This window comes from Panicum hallii, chromosome 4 (assembly GCF_002211085.1).
Source record: "Panicum hallii strain FIL2 chromosome 4, PHallii_v3.1, whole genome shotgun sequence".
In the NCBI taxonomy this organism is placed as follows: domain Eukaryota; kingdom Viridiplantae; phylum Streptophyta; class Magnoliopsida; order Poales; family Poaceae; genus Panicum; species Panicum hallii.
The window spans coordinates 34777340-34804334 of record NC_038045.1 but is presented as its reverse complement, the minus strand read 5'-3'; the positions used below and the strand labels follow the sequence as shown (position 1 = coordinate 34804334).

At 45.1% G+C, this 26995-nt stretch overlaps 2 protein-coding genes across 2 annotated transcripts; one reads left to right on the top strand and one right to left on the bottom strand.

The window, feature by feature from the left end:
- The first annotated feature begins 17117 nt into the window (after positions 1-17117).
- LOC112888986 (RNA-binding KH domain-containing protein RCF3) lies at positions 17118-22677 on the top strand. The gene is made up of 8 exons (XM_025955433.1): positions 17118-18077; positions 19411-19863; positions 20507-20755; positions 21157-21384; positions 21774-21853; positions 21926-22034; positions 22118-22244; positions 22325-22677. Exons 1-8 carry the CDS (start codon positions 17346-17348, stop codon positions 22339-22341), a joined length of 1995 nt encoding a protein of 664 aa, XP_025811218.1. The 5' UTR covers positions 17118-17345; the 3' UTR covers positions 22342-22677.
- Positions 22678-24251: 1574 nt separating this feature from the next.
- On the bottom strand, positions 24252-25051 carry LOC112888987 (eukaryotic translation initiation factor 1A). The gene has a single exon (XM_025955434.1). The coding sequence runs from the start codon at positions 24927-24929 to the stop codon at positions 24495-24497; it is 435 nt and encodes a 144-aa protein (XP_025811219.1). The 5' UTR covers positions 24930-25051; the 3' UTR covers positions 24252-24494.
- Positions 25052-26995: the final 1944 nt, after the last annotated feature.

Below are 26995 nucleotides of genomic sequence, written 5' to 3'. Positions count from 1 at the left end.
ATACCTAACTTGTTGGATGGGCTCGCATACGGAGCTACATCGACTATGCCCAGAGTCGCTGCACTCGAGGCAATTTCGACTCCTTGCCGGAAGCACGGCAGCTGTGCGACAATGCTCGCGTTCTTTCCCAACAAAGTTGATCCGTTCGACTCGTTTATACCTAGTTTGTTGGATGGGCTCGCATGAAGAGTCATTTCGACTACATCCTGAGTCGCTGCACTTAGGGTAGTTTCGTTCTTTGCCATAAGCACGGCAAACCCGCGACGATGCTCGCGTTCACTCTCTATGAGTTTGATCCGCTCATCTGGTTCCTACCTAACTCGTTGGACGTGCTCACATGAGGAGCGATCTCGACTACACCCAGAGTCAGCGCACTCAGGGTAGTTTCGTTCTCTTTGCCTTAAACACGGAAATCTCGCGACGATGCTCGCGTTCTTTCCTAACAAGTTAGACCTGCTCGATCGGGTTACGGCTAACTTACTAGTTGGGTTCCTACTCGGAGCTACCACGACTACTTCTAGGGTCGGTATACTCAGGGCAGTGTTGACTACTTTGCCTTTAAGTCTGGATGATAGATCAGCTAAGGCATACACAAGTCGAAATACCAAATAAGAATATATACAAGGCAATGAGTACTTGTTCTTTACACCCTAATCTTGCAGTACACTTTGCACTATCTATTCTGCTACAGGTTGGGCCTCTTGGAGTTAGTCGTTGAACTGCTCCTCAGTGCACTCCACAACCACTCCCTGCACGAATATTCCCAGCGGAGCCTCTGGCCAAAAAGATTTTACAAACGCAAGGGCATGGCTGACCCATGCGATCGGGGCTTCCGCGAGGAACTTGACGACTCTTTTCGGCGCCCCACAAAGTCGCTCCAGCAGGGGCCGCTTGTCTGCTTTGCCTTCTTCTACTGTATCCACCATATCCACAAGCATCTGGGCGGCTTCCCTAAGAATCTCCAGCTCCTTCTCCCGCCGCCCCTTCTCCTTGCCCAGCGTCTTGATTTGCTGAAGGCAGTCGGCGAACTATTCTTCAGTATCGGTGACTACCTTCTGCAGCCTCTCGACGTCATCTGTATGGTGATACAACATATTCTTCACGTCAGTAAGCAGCTCTTCTTTGTATTTTAAGATTTTCCTAAGCTCTGCGGTGAAGATATTTTCAGTGCCCACGGAAACCTGTTAAAGGAAAGTACTCGAGGAAGGAAAAAGGCCTACCTTGGTGCACTTTCTTCTCTTCCTTGAGCTGCTCCTCAAGATTGCGCAGGTCGTTCTTGAGAAGCCAAGTCTCTCGAGTACGTTCCTACTTCATCATGTCGAGTTCCCTCCGGAGGTAGCCGTTCTTCGTTTGCTCCTCGGATATGCACTTCTCCTTGGCAGCAAGCTCCTGGTGACCACTCACGACGGCTTTTAACTTCTCGGATTTCTTCTGTAAGTAAGTGATCACGTTCTGCATAAAGGAGGGGAGTCAGATAAACAACTCAACAATGCATACAAGCGAAAAAGTACTCAAGTCTTACCATGGCAAAGTCATACAGTTCCTTGTATGCCTTCTTGAAGGTCTTTATGTTGCCGGCCGTCAGCATTGGGTCATCCATGACGTCCTGGCACCCGAACTCGGCCATCAGCAGCTCATCGGGACTCGAGGTCCCTGCGGCCTCCCCAGAAGGTGGCTGCTGGGCACCTGCAAGTCCAGATGTTTCAGTGCACAATGCCTGGGTCTAGGTAGCTAGCCTTGGGTGGTTAGACGCTTACTTGTGCCATCCGCAGGAGTGGCATTAGGGGCCTCGACTTGCTCCTCGCCACCGGCCCTCTCTTCGGCTTGTTGTGGCTCGGGGGGCGGCAAGTAAGGCAGCGTCGCGTCCGCCTTAGGGGCTGGCTCCTAGGGCGTGGGCTCCTCTAGGGCCGCTGGCTCGGGGGCTGGACTAGCAGCGGCCGGCTTCGACTTGCGTGGAGTGGCGCTTGCAGACCTAATACAGCAAAGTCATACAAGTCGAAAAGAGCAGAATGCTCAGTACGAAGCAAAATGCAAACTTACGGTGTTCTTCACGACCGCCTTCTTCACCCGCATAGCCCGCCGTGGGGTACTCGTTGTCGGCGGCGGGGTCTCACCAGCCGATGGCGCGGTGCCCGCCACGGCAATAGTCACCACCGCAGAGGCCGTTGGCTCTGTTTCCATTTCTTGGCGCCCGGGCCGGGGTGGAGAAATTGGAGGACTGCAAATGGGAAATGTTAGCATGCAACAATATTGGTGTATGACAACAAGGCAGCATGTTCATACCTGGAGGACTCAATTTCTTGTGCTTTTCACTTGCGCGCAACTCGGTAACCCTGCGGGATCGCAGGCAGAGTATCGGCCAACTCCACGGATGGCCCGGGGCAGTTGCCTCTACTCGCCTCCTCCTCGGCTTCTTTCTCTGCCCGGGGGCTTCCGCCTTCTGTGGATTCGCTGCCGCGTAGAGCCTCGGTTACTTGGGCCCTCCTGGCTTCGGCCGTGGCGCTGGGGAGGAGGTGGTCCGGCCGGGGGATGTCGGGTTGTGGCGGGTAGCTCCGGTACAGCTCTGTGTGCCCCTGCAGAAGGTTTTCAGTTAGCAGCGGCAGAACAAAGTTTGTTTTCGACAAAAAGTAGTCGAATACTCATCGGTCTTGGAGGACTTCACACGGAGAACAGTCCTGGGACATAGGGGACTTCATCCACGTCCAACAGCACCCGCTTAACTCGGAGGAGCGCGGCTTCATCTGACAGCTCCTCTGCGCACATGCAAGATGGATCCTCAGCACCCATGTACTCGAAGCCAAGACGGTGGCGTTGTTGGATTGGTTGGACTCACTGTTTGAAAAAGGAAAACATGACGGATGCGCCGGTCACTCCCATCAGCTTGTGCGCTGCTATGGTGTCTAACAGCTCCTCGATTTGATCCATGTCCCCCCTGGAAAGCTCGATGTTCCACTCCAGCCTCACAACAGGTGGACTGTTTGACTTTTCTAGGAGTTAGGGGGCATGATTTTCAATATAAAACCAATGGTTCTTCCACCCGGGAATGTTGGAGGGGAATTTGTACGTAAGATACTTGTCACCGGCTTGTTGTCTGAGTTGGATGCCGGCGCCCCCTACAACGGAAGGATTCTTGGAGGTGGGCTGTGGTTTGACGCGGAAGAGGAAGCGGAAAAGATCCCAGTGGGGTTCGATTCCAAGGAAGGCTTCACAGAAATGGATAAAAATCAAGATGTGGCAAATGGAGTTTGGGTTGAGTGATGGAGCTCAAGCCCGTAATAGTAAAGGAGGCCACGGAAAAAAGAACAAGAGGGGAGGGCCAGACCCCGTTCAGCAAAATGGTAAAATGTGACGATTTCGTCAATATTTTCCATGGGGAAAGGTTCGTGGAATGAGGGGCGCCAATTGACAAGATTTTTGTCTTGGAGCAACGAAAGTACGCCTAGAGGGGGGTGAATAGGCAATCATCACTTAAAACCTGCACACAAAAATCTCAGCCCGAGGCTGCCTGGCGGACTATCCGCTGGGAGTGTCCGCTAGGCACTTCCAACGTCCGCTGGGAGGTCTCGGGAATGGAATGCAATCTTTCAAAGAATAATACTTGTATACCAAAATACACTTGAATAGAAAGACTCTAATACAAGTGAGGAACACTAAATGCGGAAGCAATCTAACTCAAAGTGAGTACACAAGTAGATCGGGCAAGAATACGAGACGTTGGTAAGAATAACAAAAACACAAGAAAGAAGTAAGATAATCAAGCACAAGAGACACAAGATTTTCACCCGAGGTTCGAATCCACTTAAGGATTCTACGTCCCCGTTGAGGAGTCCACAAAGGACCGGGTTCCTCTCAACCCTTTCCTCTCTCAAGCAACCACAAAGGTGAAACTTGAGCTCTTCACTAGCAACAAGGGTAATACAAACTTCTCAATCCAACCACACCATGAGTTGGTTGTTCTTGAGCACCTCTAACCATCTAGGAGCCAAGCTCCAAGAGTAATAGATGTGGAAAGCGATGGAGAGTGCCAAGAGATGCCCAAGAGAGGTGAATCTCTTGGGAAGAACTTGAATCTTGCTTGGATCTTGCTCAAACCCAACCGTAGACCAAAGATTTGGAGTGGGGAAGCTAGGGTTTCACATTGGGGAGCTTTGAAGTGCTTAGAATGTGCTTGAGACTCGGTTTCACTGGTTAGGCAAGAGTATTTTGCGTTTGGGGGTCATGGGGTATTTATTTGGTCTCACTGGAAACTAGCCATTAGGCTGTTTTCCAGTGACCTGGCGGACTGTCCGCCAGGCCTGCGGACTGTCCGCCAGGAGCTCTCTAGTTTGGACTGTTTTAGTGGCCTGGCGGACTGTTCGCCAGGACTGGCGGACTGTCCGCTAGGAGCACTCGGATTTGCATAAATTCCTACAGGACTTACACTCCGGATTTGATTTATTGGTGATCTTCCACACACTTTCCACATCCCCCTTGATAGTACGGTATACCTAAACTCAAGAAAACACAAAACAAATAATTTTCTCCGCTTGCAACTCTTTTCTTGATCCGGTTCCGTTCTCCAAATTTGAATGATCGTTGAGATTCACTCCTTTTCTTTTCTATTTTTTGGTTTCTTTGACCGCTGCTCATTATACTCAATTGAAACATTAGATACTCATTTAGGTTGTTATTAATCACCAAAATAGGTCATTAGGCCTAGATGCACATTCAAGCAATCCCTCGGAAACTAGCTCATTGAGATCGTTAAGGGAGCACTTACTGTGTGTCCACTCTCCGGTCGGCGGCTGCGCCTCCTTCTTCTTCCCTTCTTTCTCTGATTTCTTGGGCACCATCTCTGGAACCGCTCGCCACGAGTTGCTCGGGGGCTGCGGGGAGAGGGGCGGGGAGATCTGGGGGATTGGGATTTCTTTGGGAGAATGAAGGCGGAGCGCGGCTCTATTTGGGGATTTTGGCGGCTCTTGGCAGATTGCAGATTGAAAGCACAGTTTTTACTAGGAGTTACCGCGGGGTTAAATAACTAGCGGCTGGGAATAGTTCTACTATTTTGAAGTTGAAGAGTCATTTCACGGAATATTTGGAAGTTGAGAGGTCATTTGGTGGATTGTTTAGATAAAATATTCGTTTAACCATTTTTTCAGGGTTAATTGTCCCGACAAAAGGGGTTTTTCGAATGTCTAATCTAAATTCCATCATTTGTACCATCACATCAGTTTTTTATCATATGGATATTTTTACACTGCATGCCATGACTTTTGGATCCTTATTTCCAAACCAGAGAGATTTGGATTCAAGGCTCGGGGGCTGCAGGATACGCGGCATCGACTACTTATTTTTTCAAATCTATTTTGAAAAAGTAAGTAAGGAAGATTCAAGATTAATGCGACCCCCAGCCTGATTCTCCGATTCAACCTGAGGCTCAGGGGCTACTCCACATGGAGTGCGATTTTTCGATCGCACAACATATCTAAAATATAATTCGGGGCATGAGTAGCTCATAGCTTCGATGCAGCCAAGTAAGTGCTCGAAGAAGGACTTCATGATGGAGCTTCAAAAGAAGTCAAAGACTACTTCGAAAGTACTCGAGAAGCCTGCAGTACTCAGCTACGAAGAGTTCGGGGGCTTGTCAGACCCGGGGCCACGGGACTGTGTACATAACGTAGTCTAAACAGACTCAAGAGATAAAGCGCGTCTTATCTCTTATTTATCCCGTGTATCTCTTATTTATCCCGTTTAAATAGGAGATAAAGCTAACCGATACAGAAGGAATCTACTCGAGATATGTTCTGGTACGATTCCTTAGCTAGTGTTGGTTAGGATTTTCGTAACCCTGACCTCCCGGATATACAAGGGGGGACAGGGACCCTCTCAAAACAAGATCATCAGATCATTCTACACCCAAGGCAATACAAATCACCATACAGGACGTAGGGTATTACGCACCTCGCGGCCCGAACCTGTCTAAGTCTTGTGTTTCTTGCACCTTCGAGTTCCTGATCTCGGCGTCACCTCACCTAAAACTTACCACCTTGGGCATATCTCTCGGTGGGCAGCCGGTAAAACACCGACAGCTGGGGCTCGGGAAAATGGCCGGCGGGCGGCGGGCGGCGGGCGGGCGCGGAGAGAAAACAGAGAGAGGGAGGGGCTAGATGTAGACGATGAGGACTAGTCTGCAATTTTCCAAAAATGCAGGGACTCCACTGTAAAGCCAAAACAACTTTCAAACCATAGCTCAAATGAAAATGTGCCCAAAAAAAAAGGTGTAGAGCTTAACAAGATCTACAACTTTGCTTTAAGGTTCAGTTTCAAAAGAGTTAAGGATTTGAATCTATTTTAAAACTTGGCAAAATTTTAAACTTCACACAAATCCTATTTAAAATCTACACTCCAATTGAATCCTTAGGGTAGTTTCACTTCTATCTGTGGTTTAAAAGTAAGTTCTTGTCTTTTTGCAAAACAACCTTCACATGTTTTGATTTTTCCTACCACTCACACACATTTTGCACAAAAGGACCTGAACTTTTCATAATTACAAAAATACCCTTTTCCCTTTGCATTTAAGTCTTTAAACACACATACAAGATCAAACACATAAACTTCATACTAGAATCTAGTGTGTTTTAATCCCAAGTACCTGAATGTCACAGAAGCTCCACCCGAGGCCAGCCTTCAGAACGCTTCTACGATTGATCTAAGCCAGAAGATCAACGACGGTCACGACGCGCAGTGAATCATTGAGGCAAGGAGAAGGGACCGACCCGACAGATATCATGACGCTGATGATAGTGACTGCTTCCCCGTGTTCACCTCCAACATCACCGACAGGTCCTACCCCAAGGATTTCAAACCAGTAGGCATCCCCAAGTACGATGGCAAGGAAGACCCGCGCCAGTGGATTCATTGCTACTCCGTCGCCATCGAGGTATCTGACGATCGAACTCCACCAAGGTACTCTACTTCCCAGTATCCTTGGAATCCGCACCCCTCACTTGGCTCGAAAGCCTTAAACCAAACTCCATCAACTCTTGGGAGGACATCAAGACAGCCTTCATCGACAACTTCCAGGGATCCATGATCCGAGTAGGTACTCGTCATGATTTGACCTAGGTTAAGCAGGAGTTGAACAAGACCCTGAGGTCCTACACTCGATGTTTCTTTGAGATGCAAGCCACCATAGCCAACATCACCGACGTAGACGTCATCCGCTGCTTCCAGAACGGCCTCTTCTCGAAGCACACCTACCACAACTTCGGACACAACCGCCCGACTACTGCCGTGGAACTGCGCGACATGATGGCATGGTGCACTGACCAGGAGGACGAGGAGAATGACTGCTTCCCTAAGCGCAACAATGACCAGCAGGGCAACAGCAACAACCACATCAACAAAGGCCAGCGGAACAACTCAGGGAATCCTCAAAAATGCAAGTCAGACCAAGAAGTTGCGGCTATTGAGCGCAATCCGCGGGGTAAGAATTCGGTGAACAATCAAGCACAGTTTGAGAAAGTCCTGCACAAACGATGCCTGAGGCACCTGAAGTCATAGCATACGCTCTTCGAGTGTGTCAGCCTTTGCAAGTCACTTAACGCCCCACTCCTTCCTTAGGACAAAAAGCGGAAAGATTAGGGGGATGACAACGAGGGTGACAAGTCGGGGGCTCAAGACTTCCAAGACCCGAAAAATGTTGTCAACATCATTTTCAGCGGAGACGGCGGCTTTCCCTCGAGGTGCACACAGAAGTTGACCCTGCGCAAAATTCTCTCTATAGAACCAGCCATATAGAAACCTCTAAGATACAGCAAGGTCCCGATCTCCTTCTCTAGGGATGACTTGTGGACCAGCTTCTCTGAGCTAGAAAAATTCCCCCTCGTCCTAGATCCGGTCATGGCAGGCCCACAATTGACTCGAGTACTCATTGATGGTGGGAGCGGCCTCAAGCTGCTCTTTGCGAGTACATTGAAGAATATGGGGCTGAACATCTCCAAGATGCTCACCCCCAATAGAGCTCCGTTCTATGGCATCATCCTAGGAAACGCGGCTACACCACTCGGTTCAGTAGTCCTGCCAGTCACCTTCGGGATGAAAGACAACTACGTACAGAGTACATCAGGTTCGAGGTGGCTGACTTCGAGTCGTCATACCACGCCATCCTCGGCAGACCAGCTTTGGCCAAATTCATGGCCGTACCTCACCACGTCTATTTACTACTCAAGATGCCAGGCAAGACAGGTGTACTCACATTCCGTGGCAACTTGAAGAAGTCCTACGACTGCGACCAAGAGACGAATGAGTACGTCGCGACATCGCACATGCCAGAACCTTCTGCAGAAGTCTTCGCGGCCGCGCAAAAGGTCACTAACTTAGAGATGGAGATCCCCAATCAGAGGCCTAGCCAGTCCAAGGTAAAACCCATCCCCAGTGACGTCGGCATCAAGGCCATCTAGCTGCAAGAAGGTGACTCATCCAAGACTGCTTTGATTGGTGGCGGCTTGAATGACAAATAGGAAAGCGCACTCATCAGCTTAGGGCCAACCATGACATATTCGCGTGGAAACCAACGGATATGCCGGGCGTGCCCAAGAAGTTGATCGGGCATTGCCTAAAAGTCGACCCCAAAGCCACTCCAAAGAAGCAGTGACTATGATGCTTCACCCCAAACAAGAGGGAGGCCATCAAGAAGGAGTCAGCAAAACTACTCACGGCTAGTTTCATTAAAGAAATCTACCACCCTGAGTTGTTAGCCAACCCTGTACTAGTTCTAAAAAAGAATAATAATGAATCGAGGATGTGTGTGTATTACATTGATCTCAACAAGCACTGCATGAAGGATTCCTTCGCACTCCCATGCATCAACCAAGTCATTGACTCTATGGCTGGCTGCGTTCTGCTCTCTTTCCTCAATTGCTATTCGGGTTACCATCAGATTGCTTTCAAGGAAGAAGACCAGAACAAGATAGCATTCATCACCTCTTTTGGAGCATATGCCTACACAACTATGTCCTTCGGGTTAAAGAATGCAGGAGCCACCTATACCCGGGCTATCCAATTATGCCTTGCTGATCAGCTACATCGCAATGTTGAAGCCTAAGTGGATGACATGGTCATCAAGACTGGAGTCCATGATGAGTTTATCCCTGATCTTGAGGAAACCTTCAACAGCTTACGCAAGTTTTGATGGAAGCTCAATGCAACCAAGTGCGTCTTCGGCGTACCACAAGGGAAACTACTCGATTTCATCGATAGTCACCAAGAAATTGAAGCGAACCCGGAGAAGATCACTGCCATTACAGACATGGACGCCCCATGGACAATCAAGGATGTCCAAAAGCTCACAGGCTGTATGGCGGCCCTGAATAGATATATCTCACGACTTGGAGAACGGGGATTACCCTTCTTCAAATTGCTGAAATGACATGACAAGTTCCAGTGTACTGAGGAGGCGAAGCAGGCGCTGGAAAATCTCAAGCATCATCTGCAGTCGCCCCCCATCCTGACAGCTCTGCAACCAGGCGAGAGCCTATTACTCTACATCACCGTGACTACTCACATCATCAGCATGACAGTCATGGTGGAATGCCAGGAGGAAGGCCATGCTTTCGGTGTGCAACGGTCAGTCTACTTTCTCAGCGAAGTTCTTTCTAAATCCAAGGTTCATTACTCGACAATTTAGAAATTACTCTACGCTATACTCATCACCTCCAGGAAGCTTCGCCACTATTTCGACACACACAAGATCTCAGTGGTCACTGATTTCCCATTGGTGGATATTCCCCACAATCAGGATGCCACTGGGCGCATCTCCAAGTGGGCAGTGGAACTGGGGGCTCTTACTCTTGACTTCAAGCCCCGAACTACCATCAAGTCGCAGGCACTAGTTGACTTTATGGTAGAATGGCGAGAAAACCAAGTGGAACCCGAGCCAACCTGCCAGAGCATTGGGTGATGTACTTCAACGGCTCACTTAAGCTTGGAGGCGGTGGTGCGGGAGTATTCTTCATCAGTCCAATAGGAGAGAACAACTTAAATATGTATTCCAAATACTATTTGAGGTCTCGAACAACGAAGCTGAGTACGAGGCACTACTGCACAGGCTACGCCAGGCAGTCTCTCTGGGTATCAAGCGACTACTTATTTACAGCGACTCCTTGCTGGTGATCCAACAAGTCAACAAAGAGTGGGATATCAACAAGGACACCATGGACGCGTACATCACGGAAATACACAAGCTCGAGAACAAGTTCTCGGGCCTGGAAATTCATCATGTGATTCACGACAATAATGTGGGAGCGGTTGTGCTCTCGAAACTGCGTCCGATCAAGCTAATGTCCCACCGGGAGTTTTCGTCCACGAGTTGCACCACCCATCCATCAAGATACCAAATCAAAGCACCATCGCTCAGGGTCCAATAGAACCCAACCGAGAGGTCTTGATGATCGAGGTCGACTGGCGGGTGACTTTTCTCGACTTCATCAAGGAGCACAAACTACCTGCCGGCGTTGATCCAAAAAGCGCTGAGGCTGCACGCATCCTAAGGTGCAGCAAAGGGTACGTTCTAGTCGGGGACAAATTATACAAGCGTGGATCAGCATCAGGCATACTCATCAAGTGTGTCCACAAGAAGAAAGGCAGAGAAATACTCCAAGAGATTCACGAAGGCATGTGCGGAAACCATGCTGCTTCTCGCACGCTGGTCGGGAAGGCTTTCAGATCCAGGTTCTACTGGCCGACGGCTTTAGCAGACACCGAAGAACTCGTTCGTCGGTGTACAAACTACTAGTTCTTCAGCAGCCAGCCCCACGTCCCGGCCCACAACCTTATTACCATACCACCTTCATGGCCATTCACATGCTGGGGTCTGGATATGATCGGACCCTTGACAACTGTGCCAGGAGGTTTTACTCACGTGTTGGTAGCCATCAACAAGTTCACGAAGTGGATGGAGCACAAACCAATTACAAAGCTCTCTGCAGATCGAGTGGTTAGCTTCATCTGCGACATCTTGCACCGATTCGGCTTCCCTAATACTATCATCACGGATCTTGGATCCAATTTCCACTCACATCAGTTTTGGAATTTCTACGAGTGCAGCACCATCGAGGTCAAGTATGTTTCAATAGCTCACCCGCGGGCCAACGGTTAGGTTGAGCGTCCAACGTCATGATATTGGATGGTCTAAAGAAAAGACTCTATGACGAGAACAACAAAAAGGGAGGCAAATGGATCAATGAGATCTCGTCAGTAGTTTGGCGGCTTCGCATACAACCAAGCAAGGCCACAGGACAGTCACCTTTCTTTCTCGTCTACAGGTCCGAAGCTATACTACCGGCTGATGTCATGTGGCAATCACCTCGACTGGAGATGTACAAAGAAGGCGAGGCTGATGACACAACATCTTGAATTTGACTCGGCGGAAGGGGTCAGATGCAATATTTTGCTTCAGTCGGCCCACTACTTACAAGGCATCCGTCGTTACCACAACCGAAACATCACGTTGGAGTTTTGGTCCTTCGCCGCATCCAGAATAAAACCAGGCTGCACAAGCTTGATTCGTGATGGGAGGGACCCTTCATCATGCTCAAGGTTACAAGATCAGGGTCGTCTCACTTACAGTACCCTAATGGCCAGAAGGTTCCAAACTCTTGGAATATCAAGCACCTACGCAGTTCTCACCCTTAGCTAACTTGTATCCCAAGTTGCCAGCTGCAGCGCAGCATAGTTTACTGAAGGGGCCTCGCTCCCATACTTCCGGTAACACTCTGTTTACTAGTTCTAGACTAGTACTATGCATAGTTTTCTGAAGGGGCCTCGCTCTCATACTTCCAGTAATACTCCGTTTACTAGTTCTCGACCAGTACTACACGTAGTTTACTGAAGGGGCCTCGCTCTCATACTTCCAGTAACACTCCGTTTACTAGTTCCCGACTAGTACTACGTGTAGTTTACTGAAGGGGCCTCGCTCCCATACTTCCAGAAACACTCCATTCACTAGTTCCCGACTAGTACTACACGTAGTCTATTGAAGGGGTCTCGCTCCCATACTTCCAGTAACACTCTGTTTACTAGTTCTCGACTAGTCTTATACCGTTTACTAAAGGGGCCTCGCTCCTATACTTTCAGTAATACTTCGTTTACTAGTTCTCAATTAGTCCTACGCGTAGTTTACTGAAGGGACCTCGCTCCCATACTTCCAATAACACTCTGTTTACTAGTTCCCGACTAGTACTACGCGTAATTTACTGAAGGGGCCTCGCTCCCATACTTCCAGTAACACTCTATTTACTAGTTCTCGACTAGTCTTAGGCGTAGTTTACTGAAGGGGCCTCACTCCCATACTACCAATAATACTCTGTTTACTAGTCCTCGACTAGTCTTACGCATAGTTTACTGAAGGGGCCTCGCTCCCGTACTTCCAGTAATACTCTGTTTACTAGTTCCCAATACTACGCGTAGTTTACTGAAGGGTCCTCGCTCCCATACTTCCAGTAACACTCTGTTTACTAGTTCCCGACTAGTACTACGCGTAATTTACTGAAGGGGCCTCGCTCCCATACTTCCAGTAACACTCAGTTTACTAGTTCTCGACTAGTCTTACGCGTAGTTTACTGAAGGGGCCTCACTCCCATACTACCGATAATACTCTATTTACTAGTCCTCAACTAGTCTTATGCATAGTTTACTGAAGGGACCTCGCTCCCGTACTTCTAGTAATACTCCGTCTACTAGTTCTTAACTAGTACTACGCGTAGTTTACTGAAGGGGCCGCGCTCCTATGCTTCCAGTGATACTCCATTTACTAGTTCTTGACTAGTTTTACGCGTAGTTTATTGAAGGAGCCTTGCTCCTATAACACTGCGTTTACTAGTTCCCGACTAGTTATACGCACTGTCAGCAACCTCGACTCCTCTAGCTCCCATGCTCGGGAGCTGGGCTCGACAGGGCACTCAGCATGCTTTCGATGGATCATTTAAGCTCTCACGTTCGAAGGCTGGACATCACAAAACTACTCGGAAGCTTCATAGAAGAACCCGATCTAAGAGGTTTTAGAAGATTTATCTTAGGAAGATAATTATTTAACCATTATTTCACTGATTTTATCCTGAAATAAGGGGTTTTCCAAATTTTAACCATTGACTCAATGAAAAAGGTTTAATTTGAGCGGTAATTTAGGGCGCTTTTTGGAAAAATTATTTGCGTAACCATTTTTTCAGAGAATTCATTACGAAAAAAGCGGTTTTCGAATTTCTGAACCAAATTGCCCATCTTAACCATGAAATCCTTACCATCATATATTGCATGCCATGATTCTTTGGATCTTTTTTCTAAATCTCGGGGATTGGGATTGAAGGCTCAGCAGTTGCGGGACATGTGTCATCAGCGACTTATTTTTCTAGTCTTTTGGAAGATAAGGATAGAAGATTCAAGGCTAATTTGACCCTCGACCTAATTCTTCGATTCAACCCAAAACTCGAGGGCTACTCCATATGGAGTGCGAGTTTAATCGTACCCCATATAAAAGAAGACTTGACAACTACTCGGGGCATGAGCACCTCACAGTCTCGATGTAACCAATGAAGTACTCGGAAGACACTTTCAAGATGGAGTTCAGGAGAACTCGAAGACGCCTTCAGAAGTACTCAGAAGCCTGCAGTACTCGACTATGAAGAGCTCGGGGGGCTTGTCAGACCGGAGGCCACGTGACTGCGCACATGGCGTACATATTCTAGGATAAGGGATGAGACATGGCCCACACCCTATATCAGTTGTAACTACTTATATCATGGTAGAACTAGTCGGAACATAAGGAAACTACCCGAAAATTACTCGGGTAGGACTCCTAAGTTCGTATCTGGGTAGGATTTCCATGCAAGTCTGTCCCCCCAAACTATATAAGGGCGGGAAGGGACCCCTCCAAATAGATACAACACCTAAGGCAATACAAACCACCACATAGGATGTTGGCTAGTACGCTCTCGGCGGCCGGAACCTGTTTAAATTTTGCATTCTTTGCACTTTCGAGTTCCTGATCTCGGCGACACCCCACCTACAACTCACCACCTCGGGGGTATCCCTCGGTTGGCTTGACGGTAAAACACCAACGGAACTCGAAGGTGCAAAGAACACAAAGATTTAGACGGGTTTGGACCTCAAGGAGCGTAATACGCTACGTCCTGTATGGTGGTTTGTATTGCCTTAGATGATTATGTGTTGGAGGGAGTTCTTGGCCGCCCTTATATAGTCTTGGGGGACAGGATTACAGATATCGTAGCCAGATACAAGCTTAGGAGTTCTATCTTACTACTCGGGTAATTTCCTTCTGTTCCGACTAGTCCCGGGTCCGAGTAGTTACAACAGGATTAAAGTATGGGACATGCCTCCAACGCTTATTCTAGAAAATCTATACCATGTGCGCAGTCCTCTGACTCCGGATCTGACAGCTTCCAGCCCACTCATCAATCTCACAATCCATGCAACCAACCAAACATCTTCACAAGGATCATTGTCTGCTTATACAACCAACCAACCATCCCTACTTTCACGATCACTGCATCCACTCAGCATGCATTACGATGCAAGTCCAAGAAACCTCGTACAAACAACAAACAATCCATTTATGCATCCGCTGATGCAGTCTGCATCCGCTCATACACACAACCAAACACTCTTCCTGCAAGTTTGTACGGATCCACCGGTGTGCAAGCACCCAAACACATCCTAGCCTCCCGCCAACGAACCTGTTGCCTCTCCCAAGTTGGCAATACCACTGCATCACTCTATCTCAACAATCTACGTTTGTCACTCTCCTTTTGTGGTCTGCTGGTTGCTGCTTGTGAGTCGCCTGTGGCCTTCGACTTTTGTTTTGTGTTTTCCAATTAAGGTTTAGTACTGACTGTTGGTACAAATTATATAGACGCAAATGTGCTAGATTTAACAATGATTTTTTATAATATAAATAATTTTGGTTATGTGAATTTCACCAACTCCACGTATCATGCCAACTTGCTTAAAAAAGTTAAGATAAAAATTTGAGTTAATATGGACCCTCCTTCCTTATTTTTATATTATAAATAATTTAGGCTATGTGTGAATTTCACCAACTCCCGTGTCTTGCCAACTTGCTTAAAAAAATTTAAGATAAAATTTGAGTTAACATGGACCCTTCTTCCTTATCGTCCCATTTATAATAGAAAGAAAGGCGTCGTTTTTCATCTGATTACTACACAACATGTCTATAAGAGGGGATCAAAATGTTAAGAGTACGAAGAATGGAAGAGACAAATTCGTCAAGAGAGATATTGTAGATACCCTCCCTCTCCTCAACTTGTTCTGTTCTTGATGGTCTAGTATGGTTGATCAACCTTCATCATAAGCATCCTCTCTTCCATGGCTGGATCATAAGTGGCAAAATAGATTTGAAGCGCTCTATATTTGGTACTCAACGATCTAAGCTATCCTAATCTAATAGCACTATAGAAGTATAGATCTATGGGACGATGAACCATGTGGATGTAGTTCGGCCACAACCTCAAAATATGCCCGTTTTAATAGGTACAACGCTTTGGGTCATAAAAGAGAAGTATAAATAGCAATAAACAATACTCCATACAAACCTACTAGGAGAATTACTTATTCAACTTCAAACTACTACTCCAGCTCTTTTTTATTAATATTGATCCAACATTTATGGATAGAGGATGTAGATTATCTAAAGGCTGTGACTTGTTGTCATATCTAAAGCAGTTATAACGTAGGACCGAGAAAATCCCGCAAAGCCCACCTACCAGGATATGCCATTAACTGCTAGGACACATCTAAGTCCGTTAATTCTTTTAACCCAGCCTTAAAATTCTACTTTGATTGGAGTCGAACTCGAGTCTGGTGGGTGCTTCTAAGATACTGCAACTACTAGGCTACATGCCCATTCAAATATAGCATCTAATGTTATGCTATTTAATTATTGTTAAATGGCTACATTTGTTTAAGTTGGCACTAGAGTTTATTGTCAAGTATGAGTGCATTTCTCATACCAAGACTAATAAGGTCTTTATTTTGATAGTAGAAATAATAAGAGCCACATCATAGGCTACAACCAAAACTATGATTATATAGTATCTGAACATCTATTTGCATTCACATACATGTTCGGATGACAACTATTCAAATACCCTCACATTAATTTTGATTTTTAAGTAGCCAAATTTTAGCAAGGCATAGTAGGAATACATATTAAACAGTCAATTCTTGTTTGGTTCCCCAAACAAAACGAGCAATGCTTTAATATCTCTAGACAAATAGAATTAGTGCTTTAATATATTTATGTATTGAAAGTTGCGTCTCTCAATCAAAATTTATCAATGTGGCTTATAATTTGACCCAAACAGAGAGTTGAGAGATGTAAACCCAAAAGTTTTAACCAAAAATATCAGTGTGTTTAATTTGTATCAATTTGGTAAACAATATTATTTTAGTTTTCCAACATTCTATAAATCAAGCAACCAAATAAATCCAACTTTTATATACCTCCTTGGCTAGTGCAATTCAAAAGGTTGTTCCCAAACCCCCTAATTCCCGTGTGTTTTTGTCATGTGCTGCACTATATGGTACATGACCGATTAAGCTGAATTAGAGCAACCTTTTAATAAGCAAATTCCAAAAATGAACTGAAGCATAATAATTGTAGTATGCTTTTCAGCATCTTTTTTAAAAAGTGGATCATGTTCAATCACAAGTTGTGCCAAACATGACACCATTTCTAGTTTAAGTTGAAGATAGCAAAGTACTTATTGATCTGTATTGATATAATGGCATTTTTGTATATGGTCATGCTTATCGTTGGACATATTGTTGTTATCGTAATTGCTAAACGTGTAGTGATGCAACTTTTATCACCACCCTTCATATGCTGAATTTTCTTCACTGAGATTCTTGTTCACCAAGATATTAAAATTTTGGGTTTAAAAATAATTTGAACATGCAGATTTTGGTTTCTATTTTCTCCCTTGCTTATTTTGGTCCTTTTGTTTCACTTAGAAACCAAATTTTTTTAGATAAAACAACATTGCCGGACCCTAATCTGCTGCGCGCTCACACGGGCACATCTCTGGGGGTGAGGGCATTCTCGTCGACCCGACCCGACCGGGACACGGTACGGACCAAATCCCGTTCCACCCGGTAGACGGCCCCTGCGATGGCAATGCCATGGCGCCTCCCCCTCCTTCCCCGGCTCCTCCACTTCTGTAAACCCTAATCAACCTAGAGCCCTCCAAATCGATGGCTCCTCGGCTCAGAATCTGAATCAAATCGAACGAGCAGAACGAAAAACGAACCAGCCGCTCCCGAATCAGGCAGCGATGGATCGTTCCCGCTCCAAGCGCGGCTACCACTACGACCAGGACTCGCCGCCGCCCCGCTCCAAGCAGCGCTTCGACCGCCGCAGCGGCGGCGGCGGCCAGAACCCTAACTCTGGCTACCACCGCCGCGGGCCACCCGGAGGCGGCGGCGGCTCCGACCGCCGCGGCTTCCTTCCCCCTGATGCCGCGCCGCCCCCGCCCCCGCCCCCGCCTCCCCCACCGCCGGCCGCTGCGGGGGCGCCGGGCGCTGCGTCCACCACCACCTCCTTCCGCATCCTGTGCCCCGAATGCAAGGCCTACGGCTTCCCGCCCAGCTTCGTCGCCAAGGTCCGCGACGACAGCGGCGCGCTCATCACCGTGCACCCGCCCTTCGCGGGCGACTACGTCCGGGTCATCGAGACAGTCGACGGCGCGCGGCGCGAGGCCGACGGCCGCCCGCCCATGTACTCCCCAGCGCAGGAGGCGCTCCTCATGGTGCACCGCCGGATCCTCGAGACGGAAGCCGAGGATGGCGACGAGGATGGCGAGTACGGGCCCAGGGGCAAGGACCCGCGGGACAGGGGGAAGACCACCACGCGCCTCATCGTGCCCAAACTTCACGTTGGATGCCTGCTCGGCAAGGGCGGCAAGATCATCGAGCAGATGAGGATGGAGACCAAGACGCACATCAGGATTCTGCCGCGCGACCAGCACACGCCGCGCTGTGTGTCCTTGTCCGAGGAGGTTGTACAGGTATGACAATTGCTTGCTACAATAATGTGCTAGTGATTTTCCAATTTGGTTCATACAAGGGGATAGTAAGAACACACATGGATGTTCAAGGATGCAAAACAGTAATAGGCGTGAGAACAGAGATTAATTAAGCTAAACTATTATCAATGAGCAATAAGACTGAAAGTCAAAAAACCAAATGGGTACACAAAAGTAGTAGGGACCCTACTCTTTAAGATACATGAATGTGTCATCTGGTAACGTAGCTAAGGCTGCAAGCTCCATTACACTTTTTGGTCAGGAAATAAAAGTGCATTATCTCTACCTGTAGATTGAATTTTGGAGATGATCACTCCCTACTGGTTCTCACATTATGTCTACTGAACACCTTGATTCACAAGATATACTACATGAGTGGCTGTACCTTGTAATGAAACACCGAAGTAAACTGGTGGTCGGTGCCCATTTGCTGTTTGCTCTTCTCTTGCGACATAGGCTTGATTTGACTAATTTTGAGTAATCGATACTCTGACAGTTGAGGTCAGTGCTAACAGTGGTTGCTTCTCTGAAAGTTGAGATCAGTGCTAACACAAATGGAGATTCCTGATCATTTTTATGTTGGAAATGCATGCCATGATGAGAGAACTCCTGATGACCCGAGTGCCAGGTCATGAGGAGAGAGGTCTATGCCCACTTCTGCACCTTTCTTGATATGCTTGGCATGGATGTGAAGGTTCATGATTGAGAGAAAAGTTGATATTTTTAGTGTGTTTATTTATTGCAGAGTGAATTACGTGTCTGCAACATGCCTAGTACATGTCATTTCCATGTTGGGAAAACCACCTTTGAGACCTCTTGTGTTAGAAGTAACTCCCTCCATGTCTCTGTCCCAATAGGAATGTCATTCTAGTTTTGTTCGAAGTCAAACAATTCTATGTTTGACCAAGTTTATATATATAGAAAAGTACCAATGTTCATGTACCAAAAAAGTATCATTAGATCCATCATGAAATATATCTTCATGATATATCTATTTGGTCTCATAAATGGTCATCCTCTTGTTTATAAATTTGGTCAAACTTAGGGTAGTTTGACTTAGGGCAAAACTAGAATGATATTCTTTTTGGGACGGAGGGAGAGTAATTTGTAGAATTCCAGTTGCACAAGTGAGTATTAAATAAAATGATCAGGTTTGTGCTCTATACTTGCAAGTTCCATCTGATAGATCCATGTCTCTTAGCATTATATCACTGCAAATATATATAAATAAAAAAGATAAACAACATTCTTTATTTGAAAATATCTTTCACTGTAATTTTATTCTCATTCTATGGTGTACCTCTTGATATTTCAGGTTGTTGGAGATGGAAATTGTGTTAGGAAGGCTGTAGCAATAATCACTGATCGCCTAAAGGAAAGCTTACACCGCGATCGTGGTCCTTTCCGAGGGCGAATGAATTCACCAGAGCCTCGAATTTCTCAGGAAGATGAATACCTGGGTGGTGTTCAGCAGATGCCTGTATATGAAGAAACTTATGGACGACCTGATCAGATTAGGAACAGTATTAGCATGGAGCCACCAGGGTATGAGTTTGATTCAAATGGTGGGAAGGTCATTGAACACCCAGATATTCTGTATGATGATATCATATTTCGAATTCTTTGCCCAAATGACAAGGCTAGCAGTTTAGTTTCAAGCCGTGATGGAATAATAGAGATGCTACAGGCAGATGTTGGTGTTGATGTTAGGCTTAGTGATACTATTGCTGGTTCTGATGAAAGGGTAGTAATCATCACATCCAGAGAGGTAAATCGGAGGTTCATTGCATAATTTTGTCTCTTTGCTTCCTGTATTTTGACTTGACTGTTTAGTAAAGATTTTTTCTTGTCTATTACTCAAGGTACTTACGAATACCACCGGGTGTAGCTCTGATATGTATACGGTTTCGCTACCTGAGTAATACATAGGTGACATGATTGTTGATAGAATTTGGGAACATTCTCACTGTACACTCCCAGTATTAGTTATACTGCTCCTATAAAGTCATGCGTTCTTGGCTTTGGACAATGCCATTATTCTAGGTAAAAATGAGGCCTATGTTTAAATTTTGTACTAAGTGACATGCATCCTAATGCAGTGTTATGAGTTTATGGCCACTAGGTTCCGAGTCCTCTTAGACTTCTTATTTGGAGTTTACTCTTAGCTGATAAAGTTTACAGCAGTGCTTGCATGTAATATTTGTTTGACTTTTTGTCAGAATGCATCACTTTGCTATCTGCATTTTGAATATTCTAGTATGTCTTAGGTTTAAATATCTTGCCATATTACTTCGGTGATGTCTGTGTATTTGTAAGTTATGTTTATTTTCATCTTAACTGATTTGTGAGATTGCTTTTTCCCATCTGGAAGGATCTGTTTTTATATGGTTTTGTGTGTACCTTTGGTATAGGGCCCAGACCATGAGCTTTTCCCTGCGCAGGAAGCACTGCTGCACATCCAAACTCATATTGTAGACCTTGGCCCTGATAAGGATAACATTATCACGACAAGACTACTTGTACCTTCTAGTGAAATTGCTTGCTTTGATGGAAGGGAGGGGTCATTATCAGATATACAGAGACAGACTAGTGCAAATGTGCAGATATTACCAAGAGAAGATCTTCCACCATGTGCCCTAGATTCTGATGAACTCATACAGGTTTGTCTTCATCCCAGGAAAAGACTTTCCCATTTTCAATGTTTAGCAAGGTAAGTACATGTTAATCTAGATGCAAGTACCTATATGATTTTACATAATTTATTTGGCAGTTTGTTTTGACAGCGATTTGTTGGCAATTAGGAGGGTTAAATATTGGGGTTTCTTTGTGAATGATAACACATTGGAATAGTGGCTACTTTGTTTTTCTAAACCAAACCATTTACCAATATACTACCTGGTACCAGGACATAAGCTCAGAGGCTCAGATCAGTAGCCTGTTGACACTTTGATTACACATGTCATCACAGATTTTGCATGCATGAATATAATTTTTTGCATTATTTTGAGTTTCAAGTTCATTAGCCTTTTTTCCGGTGGTTGATCAAATTATATTTTTGCAGATTGTTGGAGATATTAGAGCTGCTCGGAATGCTCTTATGCAAGTAGCCACGAAACTAAGAAGTTATCTATACCGTGAAATGTCTGGTCCTATTAAAGTTGGCAACATTAATGTATATGGAGCCATTTCTCCAGCCACTGGTTCACCTCGAGGACCATACCAGGGAAATGATATTCCAATGGGTCCTTACCACCAAGCACCACAACTGACAGCTTCATGGCACTCAAAGGTAGGTTTGATGTACAAATGATTCCTTGACGCCACTAGGAAAAGATGTTTATACATTATCAGACTGTTGTTTAAAAGATACTTATACGAACAAAATCTATTTTCCTTTGATGTATCTTTTACCACTGGTCTCCTTTTCCGCTGCATGTTCTATATTATCATTCGTCTTTCATTTCTTTCGGAATGTGCTCACTCAATTTCGTCAACTGTTGGTTAACTATAGTTAGCATCCTTGCATTCTGCGTTTCTACTTGCCAAAACAACGCTAGAGATAATTAACGATAATGGGGGGACTGATGTCCCATATGTACTATGGAAAAGTCACTTTTGTGGTTCATATTACCTCAAGTGATTGGTTGAACTGTGCTATATGCCATTTTTCAATTGCAGGATAGTGGAGGCAGTGCAAGTGGATCATTTGAGCAAGGTAGCAACATTAATGATGATATCAGGCAAAATGCTTCAAAAAGGTAATGCTTTATCCTTGGAGTTGTTTCTTATGTTTGGTTGTTCCTTGACCACCACCTTTTGTCCTCCATCAGATTTGCCGTTCCTCTAGTGACTAGAAGCACATTAGAAGTTGTCATACCAAACAGTGCTGTTGCAAGCCTCACCATGAGGGCTGGCAGCAAGCTTGCCCAAATAAGCGAGGTGCGGTATATTCTGGATTTCCTTTAGTACTAAAGGGAGGAAAATCGTCCCTGCATAGCCTTCTAACTGTTTGTTGGAAACAGATGTCTGGTGCTACTGTAACTCTCGCTGATGATAGACCTGGCATCTTGGAGAAAGTTGTACAAATATCTGGTACCCCTGAGCAGACTGAAAAAGCTAAAAGTTTGCTGCAGGGATTTATCCTTAGCAGTGAGTATCACTCCCTCAAGATCTTTTTTGTTTCTTTTTCAGCAATATATAACTTTCCCCTTCTCCATTTTTTATTTCAGTCCAAGATGACAGTTGAAGACATGACTACACTCTACTGCATGCCATAGGTGTTTCGTCGTTGCATTTCCCGTTGAATATTTTTAGGTACAATACATCCAGTCGTTGTGGTTATTTGTAATAGTTGTCTAATTGAGCGTCATGTTTTCCGTGTGTAAAGTGTTAAGATATGTTCACATTTATTTTATTTCATAGCTGTAATGCTAAGTAGCCAAAATTTGTTTTGTTTCTAGTTTATCTTATCTGGTACTTGGGAGGTGTAAGATAGTAGACGTCTTATTGATTGATTCAATTTCCAATTCATAGATGGCTGCTGGCCAGTAAGTTGGTCAGGTAGTTTGGTTAGAACTTGAAATCTTCGACTTCCTAATCATTTGAGTGCTCAATTATGCAGTTTGTTGACCTTTCGAGCTAACACAGTACAAAGCATCGATTACTGGATTGCCGCTATGTTTCCTAAGCTGGTGTTCTCGTGTTAGTCCTTTTTCATTGCGATTCCTGCGCATTGCTTACCGTATTGCATTTGCATCCGTGCTCCGAGTCACCTGTTGACGAAGTGGTATATCTGGGTTGTTCATGCTTGTATATCTGGGTTGTTCATGCTTGAGCTAAAGAATTTAATGTGTACTCTTCTGGCTGCTGAATGAGATGTATTTCGGGTGGTGAAAGGACGAATCTGGTTCGCTCTCATAACGTGCTGATGTTGCAAAGGATCATTGCTGTTGCTTCTCCCCAGTACTGTGCCTAAATTAGCCAAGCTGGCTGTTATTTGCTCGTTTGTCCTCACATTGAGTCGGAGAATTGGCAGAAAAGGCGTCCATAATAGAGTGAGCAAACACAGCTTTTGTAAGTGCTCTGCCTTTCGAGACATTGTTTTTCCAAATGTTGTCTAAAGTGAACTCCAAACTTTCTACTTGCCAAGGCACAGCAGGTCCGTTTGGAAGGGCTAGTCCTAAAAAAAAAGTTTCCCAAAACAGCTTCGCCGGTGAACTAAGAAAAGTAGTTTCACTTCTAGTTTATTTATGCCTCAGGTTTACAAAACGAATCACACCACAGTATCTTAGTTGTACAAAGCCACAATGTCTTATTTGCACAAATAGATGAAACCAAAGCTGGTATAAGCCCCTCCCAAACAGACCCTAAAACCACTAGATGTCATCTTCAGAGCTCCTCAAGCAAACATTTGACTTCTGCCATCGGGAGAAGACAGAAATTGCCAGCTAAAACAAAACAGCAAATTTAAGCCATCGATTCCACTTATTGGATAAACAAAACAAGCCAAACAAAATAAGCATTCCAAGAGATGACTGTTTCCAATATAACAATAAAATTAAAAAAAATACAAATCAACAAAATAGTTACTCAAAATGTGCTGAATTACAAAGACGTTTTGAAAGATATACAGAGAGCTCACTGGTTCAGTGCCGCAAGTCATTGAATCAAACTCCAAATCACCACCGCAGTACCTCAATGGGCATAAGCTCTCAATCTCAGGCTAAGTTTGGACCAGAATGTCATCCCTAGAAAACCTTTGAACGAGAGCACAAACCACACCAAGCACGAAAACAGGCTTCACCAATATTGAAACAGGAGCAACAATTTTCTGATGTACAGTCAATCCACAACGTACCTTTGAACAAAAACACAAACCACACCAAACAACAAAACAGACTTCACCAATATTTGACACAAGAGCAACAATTTCTTATCGACATAGTCAATCCAAAACATTTAATCAAAAGAGTAGAAGAGTTTCGGTTGATATGAACTATGTTGTGAACCCGTTTCCTAATACTCATTCATGGAGCAGATGAACTGGAATTTAGCCTTCAAATTTCTCAGGAAGCCCTCATAAACCCCCAAACTATTATAGACCGCGCAACCAGAGTTACTCCAATCAGCAAAATCAACAAACCAGACAACACAATCGAGAACAATAATAACAGCACCAGTATAGCACTTGTTGTAATAACAGCATGTACCAGATTGGAACGATATTAATCCGCGATTATTTAACCCACCTCAGATCCTAACCACATCTCGTCGCATCACAAGATTATGCTGGCAAAAGTGCAAATCCATAACAGCCAGCCTAAACCGTATCACCACATGCCACTAGAACATAACAATAAGTCACATATAAGAAAACAACCGCGAGGAGAAACAGGAATCTTAGATCTTGTCGATGTCCTCGTCCTCGAACTGGATGTAGTCGCTGCCCTCCTCGCCGTCCTCGGGCCCGTCGACGTCGACGCCCTCGTTGAGCCTGAGCGTCTCGGGGAGCTCCCCGTAGGCCTTGAGCAGACGCGCCTCGTCGTTCATGTACTTGAGGATGACGTCGGCCTTGTCGTCCTGGTAGTCGCGGAGGCCGACGAGGACGATGTCGCCCGCCGCGATCCAGACCTTCTTGTGCATCTTGCCACGGATGTGGCAGAGACGGCGCGTGCCGTCGACGCAGATGGCCTCGCAGCGGCCATTGCCGAGCATGCGGGTCACCTGCGCGTACTCCTGCCCGTCCTCCTTGAAGACGAGCTCGCGCTTGTCGTCGTCCGCCTCGTTCTTACCCCGCTTCCGGTTCTTGCCTCCCTTACCCTTGTTCTTCGGCATCTTGGCGGTGGGGGAGGAGGGGGGCGGCGAGACGAAACCCTAGGCGTGCGAGATCGAGGTGGGGGAAAGGTGGCTGTGTGGCTTGCGGGTCGTGGGATTGCTGTTCGGTGGGTGCGGCGGCGAGTTTATAGCGGGGAAGCGAGGGGAAGAGGGGACGAGGGGTCTGAGCTGTTGGATCTAGGGTTGGGGGTGATGGACCGCTGGGACCGAGAGGGCGGGGTCGGTTTCTGGATAAGCGGGGGAAGTGGTGGACACGCAGAGTCGTGGCAAAGGAAAAGAGTTCGTGTCCCATACGGATTGTGCTTCGAAGGAAGCCTCCTAGCAATCTTTTTTGTTGTTGACAAACTATTACAATTTCTTTATCTAAAAAAACAAACTGTTTTTTTACCTTTTAAATTTTGGTCCGTCATGTAATGTTGATAGGTGTACCTGGTGTTAAAGAACTAAGAGTTTGAAACCATGTAGAATTAGTATTTATAGAGTAAATTTGGGAAAACTGAAATTCTTGGTTGACATAGACTAGGCAAAAACAATAAAAAATATGTAGATTATGATATGTATGTTAATTACTAAATTCGTATGGATTTGTTTGTAGAATGCACGACTATATCACGAGTAACAAAAATATGAGGATATAGGTACAACCCATAAATGTTTATATCCGAATTCAATGATTTGCAAGAAACATCTCTCTTGGCAAGAGTCCACCGGTAAAGAACTAGGAATTTTAGTCCTTTCCTTATGGACCCTTGGATTTTAGAAATATAAATCTAGCATGGTTATTTTGCAATACTTTTTATATTTTTAAAGTAAGTGTGTCCTAGATGAGCAATCTCTTTATCCTTTTGACGCATTGCTCAAAGACACACTAGAAAATTTATAGGAGGAAATGCAATTGTTAGCAATTTTCACTATTTGGCCAAAAACATTTCGCGTTGTCCTAGATGCACTTTGCTTTTGTGTAGTATGAGACAAATTTGTAACAATTTTCAGGAAATTTGGTTCATTTGTCTTGTGATGACTGTCATGCATATAATCGAATAATTTGGGTTGTGCTTCATCTAGTTATAAATACGTAGCATTGAGCTGTTTTAAACTAACCATTTGGAACTTTGGTTGCATATTACTTTTTATGAATTGAGTACTTATACTTGAGAATGGCACAAACTAATTTGTCTCAAATTATGTTTTATACATATAGCTTTGTTATGTTTTATGAACATTTTTAGCTAAAAGTATTGTTTTGAAAAACAAAAAGTATTGTTTTGAAAATCATATGTCCGAAACAGTCATTTATTTTAATAGGGAGGGACTAAATAAGCTATGTTGGCACAAACTGTTTGTTACATGTGATTCTTTTTTTCAAAACACAGTACATACGGAGACGCTCACATACACGCATGCACACTCACTCATATGAATACACACAATCCTACCCTCTATGAGCACCTTCAAAAGACTAAGCCGATATATCTTGAGATTGACGAGATCACCACAGACGCCTCACTGTCTACGAGCACATCGCCTGCTACAACTCTTTTTATCCCATTCCACCTCTTGTGGAGTACTTACCTAAAGATTTTATTGTTAATTTGGTACCATTCAATTCACTTCCTCCACTCTTATGCTTGTTGACGCCAAAATTTTGCAAGGATGTTTATGGAAACAAAAAGAGACCAGCAAAGAGCCGATGTGAAGTCCTGGAGAAGGCTATTTGTGCGCTAAAGTCAAAGTTGCTAGGAATCTTGGTCAAGGATGACGTGGCGCTGGTCAGAGACGGATGAGGACTCAGTCAAGGATGGTTCTGGAGGCAATTTGAATCGGATTAGGACGATGACGTCAATCAAAAATTTTACGAGAGTCTGATTTCCTTTTACTTTTAAGAGCTTTGTAATTTTAGTAGTTTTATCTCTTTAGTTAAGTTTTTAGCGTGTCATAATTGACTAGGAGTCTTTTATGTTCAGAGTATAGTTAGGAGCAGTCAGGGTCTGTACGAATAATCATCAATCAATATAATTTTTCTCAGGACATCGCCAAAACCCTAGGAGTACTAGTAGCGGTAGTTT